This window comes from Corvus brachyrhynchos, unplaced genomic scaffold (genome assembly GCF_000691975.1).
Source record: "Corvus brachyrhynchos isolate BGI_N302 unplaced genomic scaffold, ASM69197v1 scaffold285, whole genome shotgun sequence".
Classification (NCBI taxonomy): Eukaryota; Metazoa; Chordata; class Aves; order Passeriformes; family Corvidae; genus Corvus; species Corvus brachyrhynchos.
The window spans coordinates 288,147-304,815 of NW_008238323.1; the positions used below are offsets into that span (position 1 = coordinate 288,147).

Sequence of the window (16,669 nt, forward strand, 5' to 3'; positions counted from 1 at the left end):
CAACTTGATCGTGCACCACATCAACAAGGCCCTGCACTCCACTGTGAAGCAGCACTCCTTCATCGGTGTGCTCGACATCTATGGGTAGGCACCTCCTCAGCTGTCCAGGCTGCTCAAGGAGTCCTTTAGAATTTGTCTTCCCCTTCTTGCACAGCACACTTGGCCTTGGCTGGTGACAGGTGATGGGAATACTAGAAAGGAACACAAGAAAAGTACTGTGTATTTTGCAGTTTTGATCCTCCTGCAGAGTGTGTGGCCTTAGAAATGGTGCACGCAGGTCTGTGTGAGCACTGGGTTCTGGGGTTTACCTCCCACGCCCTTCCCATCTGGGGTTTCTGTCTCCTATACTGTTTAAAACAGCCTTGAAGATGAGCTGGGGTAAAGGTGCTGCTGTGGACACCACAGACTGCCAGGTCTTGCTGTGGGGTTTGAGGACACTACTTTGCTTCTTCAGCTGTGAAACCACAGCTGCAGGGCGCTGGTGCAGTGAGAGATTTCAGAGGAGCTTGGGAACCCGTGGTGGGGATGTAAGGTGCAAAAAGCTCTTGCAAGGCTTGCAGCCTGCACCCTCAGGGGCAATGAGCTGCTTTAAAATTGTTCTGGGTACCAGTTACTGCCTGGTTTGTTATCCTGGAGCTTGAATGGTGGTGGAAGAGGGATGTGAGAGTTGTCTGAGTTCATTTTAGCTGAAGTGCTGCAAAGAAGCAGAAGATGGAAGAGGAAGGAAGGGATTCTGCCAGTTGTGGGGTGGAAAAGGAAAGAGGTCTTGTGGGTTTGGGTTTTGCCCTCCATTTTTTCAACACTATTCTTTTTCTGTCTCTCTGGGCACAAGGACAAGGGAGAAGTCCCAGGCTGCCCATACAGGTAGTGGATGGTCCATGCAGGGCCAGGTTGGACAGCACTCGGGGCAACCTGGTCTAGTGGAAGGTGTTCCTGCCCATGGCATGGGGGGACTGAAAGACCTTAAAAGGTCTGTTCCAACCCAAAACCATTCTGGAATTCTGTGGTTCTCAGTGGGACAACAGTGGCCTTCTGTTCTCCCTTAATACATTAAGGTGCTCAATTGCTCCTGTTTCAGAGGAAAAGGTGGAATGGGCAAGTTGCAGCTGCTCCAGGAACCAGTCCCTAACCCAGGGCAATCGCTGTGCTTGCTCAGTCCCAAATCCCATGTCCTCTGAAGGTCTGTCAGCTCTAGGAGAACCTCGGGTTCGGAATGAAATCCTGCCGGACCAGTTCTGGATCAGAACGAAAAAGCAGCATGATTTTATGGCTGTGACACCTACACAATTGCTGGAACTGGGTCTTGTGTATAAACCCTCCCATGAGGTTTCTACAGCTGCTAGTGTTTGGGATGTTGATTTTGACATCTGCTGGACAACCACAGCAACAGAAAGGATGCCAGAAAGAGCTGGGGCACCAGCGCAGCCCCACTGTCTGCTCATCTCCATCAACAGCTGCTGCCGTATGGCAAGGTTTGCAGGAGCACTGCTATCAAGGATGATAACAATACAGTTCTGTTTGATTTGGGATTTCAGTGGCACAGCTCGAGGTGATGAGGTTGCTCTCTCTGGTTTGCAGGTTTCTGGGCTCTCGGGTAGATAGCACAGGACCTGGAAGATGTTAAATATGGCACAGTCTGGTTCAAAGACTGTATGAGACAGAGAAGCTGTTTTCCATCACTGTCCCTACAAAGAGAAATTTCTGCAGGCTGGGCTATGATAAATAAAGCTTTGAGATGGAGCCCTGTGAGTGATGGTGGGTCCATACAGAGAATTGGATGCCTGAGTTAGAGGATCAGATTTTCAGAAATCTAAATGAAAGGAGACTTGGGGATAAGGCTCATGAAAAATTAAGCTGGGCTTGAAAATCTGTTAGTGTGGAAGAAAAACCTCCTTCAGCCGCCGGTCCGTGCATCACGTCCAGTGCAGGGGCCAGCAGATGCTTTCACAGCCCTGGTGACACCAGCAGGGATTTTCCACAAAGACCTGCAGGTTTTATTAAAGAGGCAGATTTGCCAGGGGAAGGTGTCCATCTTCGTGGCTGAAACGCTTGTGAGAGTCTGGTGTCCTGAAAAGACCATAAATCCCTTTTGTTAATGGGAATTGCTGTCTAACTGCTGACTAATTAACAATGCAAGGAATTTGGGTGATGATAACGTGACTCTGCTGTCCTTTAAAGTGGTTCGGTTCTCCTAACTCATGGGTTTTTAAAGTTTTTAACGCATTTTGCTAACTATTAGAATTTTTTTCCCCCAAATGGATGTTGTTTTTTCCTTTCCTTTGGAGAGGGATTGAGCTGGAAAAGCAGGGAACCTGCAGCCAGCCTCACAGCATGTCCCTGACATCCTGGGACCTTCTCTGTCCCAGTGCTCCTGGGGGACGACTGTCCCCATGGGTGGGATTTCTAGGGATGGGATCCAAACAGAGGATGCAGAAGCTGTAGGGTTTTTCTTCCAACTTTCTAATGCTCGACTTTGCATCCTTAATTCCGTGTTAACACTGAGGTGAGAGGGTGCAGCACTGAAAGCCTTTCTGTATTTATTGAAGTGGTGTTACTTGCAGTAGCAGTAATACCGCAGTCTCTCAGAGGAGTGGCTTCTTGTGGCACTCCTGGACTTGGTGGGGACAGCTTGTTCCCCCTCTTGTTTGCCACGTGAAGGGAAGTGTGAACACCCAGGCGGCCAGCTGTGTGCTAGACTTATTCACGAACTTTAAATATTTTAATACAAGCCTCGGTGCTTGAGGACTGAGGAGATACCAGCCACACGGCAGAATGGGGAGCAGCAGAAAAAACCAAAATACAGCATTTGCCCCTTGAAAATCTACTCTCAAGAGCCGTCCCTAAGCTGGATGTGCCTTCTCGGGAGCTGTAGCAATGGGCTGGAGTGGTGAATATGCTTATTTTTTTTCACCAAGATACAGTGCACTAAAATGAATATAGAGACCAAACAGGCACGGTTTTGCTTTCCCCATCAGGATATTGCCTCAGTGCAGTCACTCTGAGCAGGTAGGACCTCCTGGCGAGCACACACGTAAGGCTGGCGACTAATCTGCTTTGTCAATTAGAGTCCCTTAATAAGCAACTTTGTGAGATCTCCCTTGGAGGTGGAGTTGTACAGCAGCTCTGCCCCTGGCTGGCACTCGCTGGCAGGGTTTGTACATCACATCTGGTGTCTCAGAAGGGGAGAAAAAGTTTCTATTCCAATTTCTTTTCCTCGTGTACTCCAACCCTCGTTGTCTTTTTTCACCTTTTTTTTGTGTCTCTCCATCTATGTTTTAATTTAAACTTTTCTTGCCCTGTTGCTGTGATCATGAGCCTGCAGAAGCTGGTATTTCCGAAGAGTCCTGGGGATGCCACATCCCTTGAGTTGCTGGAGGCACCGATTCACTCAGCCGTGCAGCCGAGGCCGAGCACAGTGGGACCTCTTCAAGGACACATTCATCACTGAGGGCTGGGCCACGTGTTTAATGTAAACATTTGTTGTCCCAGACACCAGGTTCTGTTGCATTAAAGACTGTAAAGCCCAGTTTCTGGGAAGGGAATGGATTAAGCGTCCTCTGCTTGGCACAGGTGACACCAGCTCCGGGGGCAGTGCCAGCCCCAGTGCAGGCAGAAGGAAAGCAGTCCCAGGTTTCCTTAAGGACTGTGGGGGTGATAAATGCACAAAACCAGCTCTTTTCTCCTTCTCCCCATTTTCTTTTGCCGTTTGTCATTGCATTTCCCCAGGGATGCTGGCATTTTGTGTGGTGCCAGCATTTTCACCTGGAAGTACCCGGGGAATAACTGCATCAAGCTGGATAACAGCAGGGTGGTCCTCAGGAAGTGGCAGAAGTATTGATTAGTTTGAGGAAGAGAGGTTGGAAAGAAAAGGCTTCATTTATTTAGTGTTTTAAGACTGTTCTGCCAGCTCCTGCAGTGCCTATTACCCGAACAATTATTTAGTCACATATTTGTCATTACAGCAGCTTGAACACATTGAACACAGGAAGCCTTCCCACTTCTCCCCTTGGTTTAATCCTTACAGTCATGTGTCTCTCTTCCAACTGTGTCTTAAAAATAGAAATATAAAACAAGTAATTCCCAGTGGTAGCTCAAAATACCCTCTTTGGGTTTTCAGAGCAAGCCTGGCTCCCTGTGCCTGTCCCTGGATGTTGCATGCTTCAGCCTTAGGGGCTCTGCTGGCTCCCTGCTCCTTACCTATAGTTTGTGGTGTTAAAACTGCATATTTTTTCCTTTCTAATTGTGACTAGGAAGTAATTTTTGGGCTCGGTTTGGAGCTGATCCGTGGAAGGGTAGGATAATATTTTGGGATGGGGAGTTGTGGAAGTCCTGGTGAAGAGGTGGATCACTGAGTTGAGCACCAAGGTCCCTCTAAGGCTCCTTGGAGGAATGTGGAGTTGCAGCTGAAATCACCATTTTTCCCACTCTTCCTTCCAGAAGTTGCTTACTCACGTGTGTCTAATTTTTGTGCTAACAGGGATGCAATACAGAAGATATAATTACAAATTTAATACCTTCTTTTTCTGCTCTATTAAATTCCATTAAAAATAGCATGTTGGGCCTTTTAAGACAGCAGCTACTGTTTCTTCATCACCTTCGCGGTGAATGTATTTGGACTTAATATTTCATAATATTTTTCCCCAGGAGAGGCAGTTACATTTCTTGTCTCAGACAGAGCTGATGGGCAGGAAGCTGCAGTCGTGCCAAATGTCTCATTCGTGCGTGGTAGGAGGGACCTCTTGAATCCCTGGAGTTGTGCCAAGGAAAGATAGATGTTCTGAGGAAAAAAGGGTAGATCTGGGATAGGAGGAATGGAAGGGATGATTGAATAACTGGCATTCCCCATCACACAGATGATACCGTTGTAGGGGAAAAAAATGAAAAAAGAAAAAAAAAAAGAAGACTTTGAGACAAAGCAACGCCTAATGCTGATTTATTCATTGATTTGCAGGTTTGAAACTTTTGAAGTGAATAGCTTTGAACAGTTCTGTATCAACTATGCCAATGAAAAGCTCCAGCAGCAGTTCAACTCGGTAAGGTCAGCTTGGAAACGTTCCATAAAACTGAGCAGAAGATGTAACAAGGCAGGATTGTTGTGTGTCTGGCTTCTGCTTAATGGCTTTTACCTGCAGCCTGGATGGATCACGAGGATCCTTGGGATGCCTCTCTCCCAGACATTTCACTGCAATGGCTCTAGATATTCCTATCAAGTTGGAAAATGTTGCTTTGTTGATGTATAAGCTTGATGCTGGAAATGGATTTGCATGCTGTTTGTGCAAAGGCTGACAGATTGTTCTGCAGAAGTATGTAATTAGCCTTTTTCTTGGTGCTCTTTTGGTCCTAAAACAAAACCTGGACTGTCTCTTGCTGATTTCCAGTGTGAATTAAAATAAATCATGGGTATGGAAAACGTCCCATTAAATATGGCTTAAACCTGTGAGATGAAATCTCTGTATTAAATAACAGGATTGGACACACTCCACACTTTTCACTTGGACATGCCTCACAAAACCCAGAAATTTTCCATTTTTATTAGAAACAAGCATTTACCTGCACTGGAAATGAAACCAGTAAGGGGTTGCCTTCTGCTTTGGTTTTAAGTAGGGAAAAAATTACTGTTAATTTCAGGATGCAGGAGAAAACTTTTTGAATTTGAGCGTTTAAGTACTGCAGATTAGTTTGGCCCTTTGAAACCATATCATATGCATGGACATGAACATTTGCAGTCTATCTAATGCATCAGATAGATCACTGCTGCTAAAAATGAAAAGTAAATTATGGATTGTATTTGCACTATTCATATCTTACTTGGTATGTCTAACTATCACTTCTGAAGCTTATAAATTCAAGCTCCAAGATGACATGTTTGAAGAGATTTTAAAAAGCTATCTTCGAAGGGGAAAAAAAAGTCCATTTGAAAAATCATTTTTTAATATGCTTTAGGGTATCTCAGAAATAGCCAGAGACAATTTATCTGCTTGGGCAGGGGCCTGAGATACGTAAGCCATGCAAAGATTTTTTTATTATAAGTTCTTCTAAAAAAGAATTTTCAGTAGAAGCATCCCTGAGTCAGTCAGATGCTGCTGCTGATACCCCTTCTAGGATGATGGGTGCTCTTTGTGGAGCCCTGCTCGCAGATGGGGACACGGGCTCTGAGCCCTGGCTGGGCTCCCAGTTTGTGAACCTGCTTCAGGTCACTGCTTTAATCAGCAGAGCAATAAAGCAGAGGAGGATTTTTGTCAGCCCAAGAGATATATTTGTCATTGCCACATCAGTATATGGCTTCCACCTCGACGCAGTGACGGCTTCAGTCGTTTTGTAGTGAAAGTCATTTAAAGCCTTCTTTTTCCCTGCGCCGTGGCTTCCCAGTGTAATGGTTTTATTTTCCCTGCCAGGAGCTAGGCTGTATAAATGGCAGGGCTATGTGAGGGCACCTAGGGCCTCTTTGGCTTCTGGGTGTGCTCATGGAATGCTGAGCTCCAGCAGGGACAAGGTGGGGGGGGCTGTGCCCTGCTGGCTGGTGTCACACCTAGTGACTCTGCTTTCTCCCCCTCCCAGCACGTGTTTAAGCTGGAACAAGAAGAGTACATGAAGGAGGAAATCCCTTGGACTCTCATAGACTTCTATGACAACCAGCCCTGCATAGACCTGATAGAGGCCAAGCTTGGGATTCTGGACCTGCTGGATGAAGAGTGCAAGGTAAAGAGGACCTCCCACTTTTTTGCCAGTGGTTTTTTTTTCTATAAAAGGTCAAAGAATGGGCTTTAACCTGTGGTGTCTTGCAAGTTGGTAAACATCTCCTTTCATGTGTGTTGATACTGTGCTCATGGTGAGAATAGGTTTGAGCTGGCATTTGCTTTGGTTTGGAGCACTTCAGAGCCTCCTGGGCAGGTGTTTGCTCCAAATCTGGGTACCTGCACTGACCACGTGCAGCCAGTGCTTTTGTGTCTGGCCTGGCTGTACTGAGGAATAGCCATTGATTGAGACCTGATGTCTTTGGCATTGCCCAGGAGCTGGTGCTCCTCTCAAGCCTTATTTTGTCTCAGGGGAAACCTGAGTCCTCTTGCAGCAGCTCTTTAAGGTAAAGCTCATTGCATTTAGCTTTAAGGTAAAGCTCATTGCATTCAGAGACTTGTAATGTTGGAGAACAATTTGCTCACTTTTGCCCTCTCTCTCTCATACTGGCCAAAGTGAAATCTTTTTTGAAAGCTGAGAAGAAAAGCCATTGTGGCAAAGCTTGGTGACAATCCATAAGAAAGGCTGGACTCCTTGTCCACACATCGTTCAGTCATGAATAATCAAATATACCTAGGAACAAGAAATGTCAGAGGGCAGGTTTCCTTGGGAAGTTGGGATGTCTGTTTTGAAGGTCTTTGATGCTCAAGATGTCCTGTTGGAAGGTGATGGGGACTGCTTTCCTGCTGGGTGTGGCTGCCTTGAGGAGCCTCAGCCTGGTGTTGCTGTGAGGTGGTCCAAGTTGTCCTCAGAAAGGGTTTTAGTTGAGACTTGGATGTATTCTGTGCCAGGAAATGTCTTTCTGACTGTGGGAGGGCTTCCAGTGTTTTTGAACAAAGGCAGGGAGGAGTGAGGCAAAGTGTTGGGAGAGCTGAAGTAGGTAAGCATAGCCAAGGTGGTAAGAAGGACCCAGGGAGTTCTTGTTGTGTCTGTTGTATCCATGTGTACAGGACAGATCTGGCGGCCCAAGAACACAAGTGTCCTGTTGCACCAGAGGGAAAGGGTTTGGATCCATTATTTAGACTAGTTTCCCTGGACAAGGATGTAGGACCTGTCTTTGTCTGGAAGGGGGGTGGCCTTTGGAGTGTTTGCTGTCCTCCAAGTACCAGGGCTGCCTTCCCAGGCACGATGGGGCTGTCCCAGCCTGCACATCCCATGAGCTCAGCCCTGGTGTGGGCCACAGATACTCTGGCTACCTCTTTGGGGTGAGCCAGAGTTGGGCCTTTGCCCTTTTCAAATCTGCTCTCAGGAAAATCTCCTTAAAAATGAGAACAAATTAGACTTAATTTGATGTCCTTAAAAATAGCATTTCTGGCAGTGCTGGCTCAGAAGGAGGCTCAGATTATTTGTTTGATATTCAGCACCATTTCATCTGGTCTCTGTGCTATTAAGCCCATTAAATTTTGCAGGCCTAAACTGTCTCCTGGATGCTGTGAGGACCAAAAGGAAAGTTTCCCTGGTGTTAGGAGTAACATCCTCGGCTCCTCTCTGGAGCACCTGGCACTGGTTGCTGCTGGTGGCATTGCTGGTGGTGACATTGCAGCTCCCATGTACCAGCAGCAGATCTGCCTGGCACTGCTTTTTTCATCCATACTTATTTTTTGAACAAAAAAAAAAAAAAAAAAAAAAAAAAAAAAAAAAAAAAAAAAAAAAGAAAAAAAAAAGAAAAAAAGAAACACAAGATCTATTCCTTCCCCCTTCTCATCAAATGCCAATTTTCTGGGTGTTTACCTGTCAGTGGGGGATGCTGTCATTAGTCACAAACCCTTATTACTGGCCCTGTAATCACCTCTTTTATAACAACCTGCAAGTGCTCTCCAGATTTATGAAAATTTCAGCAAAACCTGTCAGCTGAAAGCAGCAGTTTATGGATTAAAACCTTCACCCCCACGGCAGTGTTTCACCTCCTGGGGTGGGACCACAATAGGGTAATTACATGCCACCTCGTTAGAACCTCCAGCGGTGGATAAAAACACTCTGGGATGTGAAATGGCGTCAGGGGAATATTTGGTACATAATGAAGCTTTAGTGCAAATGCAGAGGGTTTGTCACTAATGTTCTTGCTTCACAGTATGGGGGTATTTTTTAATCCTTAGTGTGTGGTTGGGGGGGAGGTGGCTGGGTGCTTGCTGAAGCAGTTCAGGAAGTGGAGGTTCTAGGATAATCTTGTTGCTGTTTAGGGAAAAATTGACATAAGAATTGGCAGCGAAAGAGAGGGCTCTTGAACTGGGATTGGAGTGTTAAGGACTAAACCTGTCTCATGAAAGCTAATGAGAAAAACCCTAGTTCTTAAAACAGACTTTAGAATATAGAATCCTGGAACGAACCACAGAATCACAGAATGGTTTGGTCTGGACCTTAAAGATCATCCTGCTGGACCCCCTCCTCCACCCCTTTTACTATCCCAGGCTGCTCCAAGCCCCATCCATCCTGGCCTTGGACACTGCCAGGGATTCAGGGGCAGCCACAGCTGCTCTGGGCAACCCTGTGCCAGGGCCTCCCCACCCGCACAGGGAAGAATTCCTTCCCAATATCCCATCCATCCCTGCCCTCTGGCACTGGGAAGCCATTCCCTGTGTCCTGTCCCTCCATGCCTTTGTGAAAAATCCCTTTCCAGGAGGGAGATGTTTATGTTTGGGGTTTTTTAAACAGTTTTGAAATCATAGGAGTTGAAAGCTGTTGCTAAGGTTGGAGGTGGCTTCTGGGGCTCCTTTGGTCCTACCTCCTGTTACATCCTTGGTCTGCCCAGGAACCCTTATAATCTCTCTGGACTGTGACTTGTGTCCTCTGCTAAGGGACCCTGGAGTCCTTGAAGAGCCTTTTCCCTGTCTCCTGCACTGGAGTTTCACCTGCCTGGATCCATAGCTTTTAGAACCTCTTGATTTTGCTCTGATGCCAGAGGAACAGCGAGAGTTCATGTCCCCTGCTCAGAAAAGGCCTTGGCCAGAAACTAAGGCCACCACGATGGTGGGATGCTGACGTGCTGTAGCACAAACTGATGAGCCCAAAGAGGTGGGAAAGGGCAGAAGGGCATCCAGGAGAACCTCCCTTCTTTTGGGCTGTGAAGGGTGGATGCAGTCACTGCGGGGCTAAGGGGGAAATTGGGAAAAGAGTAGAGTCTGTCAGAAGAAATGAAGGATGGAGGCTGTCTTCTCTAAATCCAGTTGTGGGAAGATTGCTTGGATGCCTGGAATGGATTTAGGGTATGGTTGCACTTGTGGAGGGAGTTACTTTGGTGGAGGGGACAGCACACTTTGGAAGACTCTGAATGCTTTGAGTTCTGAGGAAACGTGGAGTGACTTGCACTCTCTGAAGAGGAGCAGCCAGTTGGGATTGGTTTTTCAAGAGGTTTAAGTTATCCTTAGAGGAAACAGAAAACTTTCAGAAGTGCACTCGAGCCTCTGTCAGAGCTGGATGAGCTGTCCTGCTTTTCAGGCTGAAACTCCATGCCATGTGGGAGTGCTGCCGGTCTTCCAAACCCTTCCCAAGTGCCTTGGACAATGCTCTCTGGCACAGGGTGGGATTTTTGAGGCGGTCCTGTGCAGGGCCAGGAGTTGGACATTGTTAGTCCTTGTGGGTCCCTTCCAGCTCAGGATATTCTGTGGTTCTGTTTGGGAGTGCAGTGAGAGGTTGCTGTGGATGCCCAGGTTTCTCCGTAAGATGTCCTGCTGGTACCTCACTGTTTCCTTGTTTTCACCTATGCTGTTGGCATGGGAATGGGAATGAAAAAAATAATGAAAAAAGAAGTGTCCATTTCCAGTAAGTGCATCCAAAAGGGTTCAATCAAGAGCAAGCTGATTGGAAGGGTTCACGTGTCAATGTCATCATTGTTGTCCAAGATTCCTGAGGGATCTTTCTGCTGTGGAGCAGCCTGACCCTGAGGCTGCCAAAGGGAGATGTGTCTCACCAAACCCACGAAGTCCTGCATGTTCTTGAGCTCCTTTGTGGCTCCATTCTGTGTTTCATGGCACGTTGCCACTGTGTTATGCTGCTAATGTGCCAAATGCATTTTCTAGCGCTGTTGAGAAGATGCTCTTTAACCTTTGCTGTGTCCTTCTGTCAAGTGCCAGGAACACTTTACTCCGCTTCAGGCCGACTGGTGTTCATCCCGCTTGTCTCGGTGCATCGCTGCGAACCTGGGGATCTGAGCAAATGTGTTTTCCTTGTCTGGACTCGTTAGTTTTTTGGACATCAGAAATTAGCACATGGCCTTCCTGTCCGGGGGGGATTTCTGCTCCACGAGCAGATACACAGAGGTTGGACCCCTGGGCTTTCCTCTCGGGCGGGCCGCTCAATGCGTGGGCAGAACAGGCTCCCCTACGTCACGCTGTCAGCTCTGATGCCTTCAAAGTCAGGCACATCACTTGTAGTGGAACGTGTTTCTGGAGTGCAGAAGCAGCCCAGGCTCTTTTCAGGCTTTAACTTATATTGGAGTGCTACGGAGAAAAGAAATAAAATGTGAATAGTTCCTACTGTGTTTTCTGAGCGTTGGCATTTAGATCATTAGGTTTGAATCACAGAATCCCAGGATGGTTTGGGTGGGAAGGGACCTTAAAGCTCATCCAGTTCCACCCACTGCCATAGACAGGGACACCTTCCACTGTCCCAGGTTGCTCCAAGCCCCGTCCAACCTTGCCTTGGACACTGCCAAGGATCCAGGGGCAGCCACAGCTGCTCTGGGCACCCTGTGCCACCCTCGCAGGGAGGAGTTTCTTTCTAATACATAATCTAAATCTACCCTCCTTCACCTTAAGCCATTGACCTTTGTTTCTTTTATCCATTTAATTGTCCTTCTGTTGGAGGTGGTGGTGGAGGGAATCTCAGCCTTTATGCCAGGTGGTTCCAAGCATCTCTTCATATGGCTGGCGGGTTCTCGGGGGGCGCTTGATGCTGGGATGCAGAATGGGCAGATGGATCCTGTGGGGCTGGCCCTGGCTGCAGTGGGGGGGGGGGGTTTTGGGTGTCGCGGGTCGTGCTGGGGACAGTAAATCTAGAGGGGAGGGGATCCTGCCCGTGACAGGCGGAGGCACAGCGGGGACAGATGAGCACAGGCAGTGACCTTGTGCAATTCCTGGTATCAGCTTTATCCTGTTTAAGGATTCCGTACAAAACTCGCAAGGCAGTCGCTTTTCCTCTTGCCCATCCCCTGAAAAAAAGATGAGATATCCTCTAAATAACTTCCTCAGTTGCTCTAAGGGCCTCAAACTGCCAAGCTAATACCAAAAGCTGTTATAATAGTGCAGATAATGGCCTTGTTAGTTTTTATCTCTGGAACTTGGTCCCTATCAGGTGCTTCTCAGGCAGCTAAAAATACTCAGGCTGCAGGACGGTGAGCAGGGTATGGCAAACCCTCATTCTGGGAGGCAGGAGCGATGCCTTTGAAGTTCAGTTCCGAGATAAGCGGGTTTTTCAGCAAAGTGGATGGTCTGGAGGAGAGCTGCTGCAGGATAAATCTGGCTCAAGGTGGCTGCAGAGCTCCTGCACCTGTGGCTTACTCCTGCATGGGAGGCACCCAGTGATAGCTCCAGAAAGGATGTTTTTGCATGTAAATATTAAATATAACCCATGAAAAGAAACACATCTACATTTATATGACCCCATAGTTTAAACATGCGAGTCTTACCTTGCATAAATAAAATATGTATATAATTGCATAGCTAAGTGTCTTTCAATATTTATAGTCTGTGTTATTTCTGTATATATCCATAATTGGCTACGCTTAAAAACTGTAAAATATAAATAAATATGAGGGAACACGGCTTGCATGAAAGGCTGCTGCTTTTAATTCACCCTCATTAGCAGGGATTGGCAGGAGATTCTTATCCTTCTGTCCAGAACCCTTCTGACATGTTTTAGTTTGCTGTCATGAAATCAAAGGCTGTTTCAGAACAGCATAAAGAAATATTCCTCACCTGTCTCATGTTTTCCTTCTTCATGTTCTCTGTCCCTATTTCCTCTGTCATTTTTCATATAAAGGTCTATGTAAAGTCCTGATGGATGATCCAGAGCCCTGCCTGCTGCTGCACAGTTGTTCTGTGGTTTCTAGGCTTTGTCCCATCTAAGTTTAGATATTGCCTGAGACTTTTCTTCTGAACCATCTCTTTTTCTAACCTAATTATACAATTAGCCATTTTTCTTGTTAAAAAAAAATACATGTGTGTGTGTGTGTGTGTATGATGTGCAGCCACTGCTGTGCTCAGCAGTGATCCATGGGATGGGGATGAACCTCGTCAGAGGTGGCTCTCAGACCCCAAAGGAACGGCTTCACTCCTCATTTCCTTTGGTTTTCAAGACTGGGCTGGAAAAGTACAAAATAAAAGATATGTACAGGTGCTTTCCTCAAGTGCCCAAATGTTTTTTGGAGAGTTTTTGGGGGGTTTTGGCTGGTTAGCGGAGAGGGACCTAGGCATATCCTAAAATAATGAGGTTTTATGTGAAGTGTAGAGATGTATTTAGTATTAGAAGGTGCAGCAGGTTGTTATATGCTGCTATGCAGCTGTGTGTGCTTAGAAAATAATAAAATAACAAAAATAAAATTCCCCGATCTTGAAAGTATATTGCACTGACTTAATTTCACCCTTGTTTAGTGGGTGAAAACTGCAGGTGCTGGGGAGGAAGGGAAGCTCAAGCCCTGCTTTAACTGATTTGTGGAATTAGCCCATTCCTTTGCTGCACAGGCAGCTCTGTGAGGGTTTTTTAAAGTCCCTGCCACTTTTTAGGATGTTTCCATTCTCTGCCCTATCCTACCAAGCCAGTTTCTTGGGCAACACCTGGTATCTTGGTGCACCATGGCCAAATGATTTCAAAGGCAGGTCCACACAGACCTCTGCACCCTGATTTTGGTATGAACAGGAGGCAGAAGGAGGGTTTGGCATCCAGGACATCCGTGGCACAGGAGGTTGGATGGGTGGGAAGGGGAGAAGGGAATCATTTGCCTGCAGTAGGGCAGGTGTGTGGGTCTGAAGTCCCAACCCTATAACTGGGGTTAAAGCATCCTGGAATTGGGATCTAAGTGGTCCCAGCCCAAGCCTGCTGAAGCTTCAGCTTTCTGAAGACTTTTAATTTTATTTTTATTTAATTTAGATACTTTAGAATCACCATTGTATTAGCATTATTATTTTAAATTAAATAAACCAGAACTTCATGCATGTGGCCTCACGTGGCAGTTTCTGGAAGCTATTCTGTCACCTAAAATCGCATTAAAAAATAATGTTGGTACCTGAGTAATTAATGTATCTTAAGTGTAAAAATACTTCCCTAATATTTCTGGGTTATATATTAGTGGGTTTTTGTAGTTGTTTGGGGCAGGGGGTATATTTGGGGTTTTGTTTTGGGTTTTTTTGTTTGGTTCTGGGTTTGTTTCTGTTGGGGTTTTTTGTTTGTTCTTTTTGTTTGGTTTTTTTGGTGGGGGGGAGGTATTGGGTTTTTTGTTGGTCTTTGGTTTGGTTTTGTTTGTTTTGGTGGCTGATTTTGGGGGTTTGGGTGCTTGGGTTTTTTTTTTGTTTGTTTTGTTTTTGGGGTTTTTTTTTTGTTTGTTTTTGTTTTGTTTCAGGGTTTGTGGGGGTTTTTTTGTTTTGTTTTGGGGTTTTTGGTTTGGTTGGTTTTTTGTTTGTTTGGGATTTTTTGTTTGTTTGTTTCGTTTGGTTGGTTCGTTTCGCCGTTTTTTCCTACAAGAGCCGTTCCAGCTGCTGGAACAGAACCGACATTTGGGTGTTTCCTGGCTGGAAAGGCAGTTTCAATATGTTTGTCACTAAAGTACATGAACACAAAGCTCCACCTGGCCCTGGCACTGTCCCCTTTGTCCCCGTGCAGGTGCCCAAGGGCACGGACCAGAACTGGGCGCAGAAGCTGTACGACCGCCACGCCGCCAGCCAGCACTTCCAGAAGCCACGCATGTCCAACACCTCCTTCATTGTCCTGCACTTCGCTGACAAGGTACCTACCTGGGAAACACATAGCAGGGACAGGAAAGCCTCCCGCAGGGAAATCAGCTGATAGCCCCTGTGAGCTGCTCCTTGGTGATTGCGGCTCGGTGCTCAAATCTGCATCAGCTCTGAGGAGGTCAGCCTTCCATCTGTGGCTCTGAGCTGTGCATTGTCGTGCTTCTCAAGTAGAGAAAAATCCTCTTTCCCAAAGCTGCAGTGAAATGGATTTCTGTAAGGGCAGCTTGGCAGAAAATGTGTTGGAAATGTGTTTGAGGAGCAGGAGCTGTGAGTGTCAGCAAGGCATAGTGTGGGAGGAGGTGAGAGGTGTTCCTGGGCAGATCTTACCATCCTGAGGGAGAGGATAGCAACTGTGGCACTAAACTGAACCAAATCCCAGTGCCTGGTGCTCAGGGGTCTTGTCTGTGGGCTTCAGCTTCACTGAAGCCCTGACGTGACAGGTGTCACTCACAACAAATAGGAATCTCAAAAGTTTGCACACATTTGTTAGAAAAAAATTAAAAAGATCAACCCAGGGATGTGTCTGCGGAGATGGACAACATCCAGGTGCTGTGATGCCATACAGGTACTTCTTCTAACCAGGTTTGCCCTGGATGCCACAGGCACTTTCGTCTTGGAGTGGCTTTATGATGTGTATCCCATGTCTCTGCCCTATGCCCAGAAATTAATTTTTGTGCCTTTCTCTGCCTTTAAACTGAGCCTGAGAGGGGGAAGAAAAAACAGCAAAACTTTTTTAAAGCAGTTTGCAGCTTGTTCAAGGTCACACAGAGATAGCGACTTTTTTTCCAGCTGCGGTGGGGGAGTGAGGAAGCACCCGGCTTGTGGTTTTTTTTCCAGTCAGCTTTTGGCCAGTTGTTCAGTTTCTTGTTCTCCGGAGAGAGACTGAGAGTTGAACTTTTTTTCCTTCCCTGGAATTTCGGATTTCCTCCCTTTTCTGCTGGACTGCTTCAATATCAGAGCACATCGGGAGGACTTTCCACCGGGCACAGAGGGCCTGGCCCTGGGCCAAGCCCCAGTTCCAAGGATACCAAAGGGAGGACTCTGTCACTTACCCAGGATTTTTCTCCATAGCGAATTTTCATTATTCAGCATTATTTTCCTTTTCCCGTGTGTTCGGTAAATAAATAGTTTTTATCTCTTTCACTTTCCTTCGAGGAAAATTTATTTTTCCCAAACCTGGTGGGGGGAGGGGTGGTTGTGCCTTCTCTCAGAGGATGTATTTCTAAATTTGGCCAAACTGGCACAACTTTCCATGGCAAAGGTTGGTACTCACCTTTCCTTAGGCAAGTGGTTTTGCATATGGGTCACTCACAAACAATACTTCTTAGCAAGTTTTCCTCTTTTTTTAAATGTAAAAAAAAAAGAGAAATTTTCTTCTGTTCTCTCTAAATTATTATTATTATTGGGTTTTTTAAATTAAAATTTAAATTTTTTTAATTGCATCCCAGCCATCTGCAATTTCAAAACCCTGGAGACCTACAAGAGACTTAGCCAGGGCGTATTTTGAGGTTTATTGATTAACTTACAAGGAGCTGAGAAGTGAACAAAAGAGAGGGTAGAGTTACTGATGATCCTTGCATTTTTTACCCCTGGTTTCCATACTGAGCAATTTAATGACTAAGAAACAATCTGTGTTTGCAGTAAGGGTTTTGCTTTCACTCAGATTCACTTCTTTTGATAAAAAGCGACCTTTAAATTCCAGTTGTTCCTTTCTCCTCTCAGGTTTTTTGGGTGAGCTCCCGATGGCAGGGGAGTGGTGGGAGCACCTTGTCCCTGTGTGTTTGGACTTGACCCTCTGAGCTTCTCCCCTTTGTGTCCTGGTAGGTGGAATACCAGAGCGAGGGGTTTCTGGAGAAGAACAGGGACACCGTGTACGAGGAGCAGATCAACATCCTGAAAGCCAGCAAGGTAAAAGCAGTGAGTCAGAGCACTCGTCCAGGCTGGAGCTGAGCTGTGTCCCTGTGCCACACCAAGCGGGCTGAGGGTGTGAG

The 16,669-nt window shown here is 46.4% G+C and overlaps 1 protein-coding gene across 1 annotated transcript in view; it reads left to right on the plus strand.

Annotated features, from left to right (window-relative positions):
• MYO5B (myosin VB) overlaps positions 1 to 16,669 on the plus strand; it is a 148,464-nt gene that overhangs the window by 61,626 nt on the left and 70,169 nt on the right. Inside the window, exons 10-14 of the mRNA XM_017734339.1 lie at positions 1 to 84; positions 4,952 to 5,033; positions 6,559 to 6,699; positions 14,548 to 14,670; positions 16,503 to 16,586. The exon at positions 1 to 84 is cut by the window's left edge and continues 173 nt beyond it. Of these exons, the coding sequence (XP_017589828.1) occupies positions 1 to 84; positions 4,952 to 5,033; positions 6,559 to 6,699; positions 14,548 to 14,670; positions 16,503 to 16,586 (514 nt within the window). The remainder of the gene's footprint in view (positions 85 to 4,951; positions 5,034 to 6,558; positions 6,700 to 14,547; positions 14,671 to 16,502; positions 16,587 to 16,669) is intronic.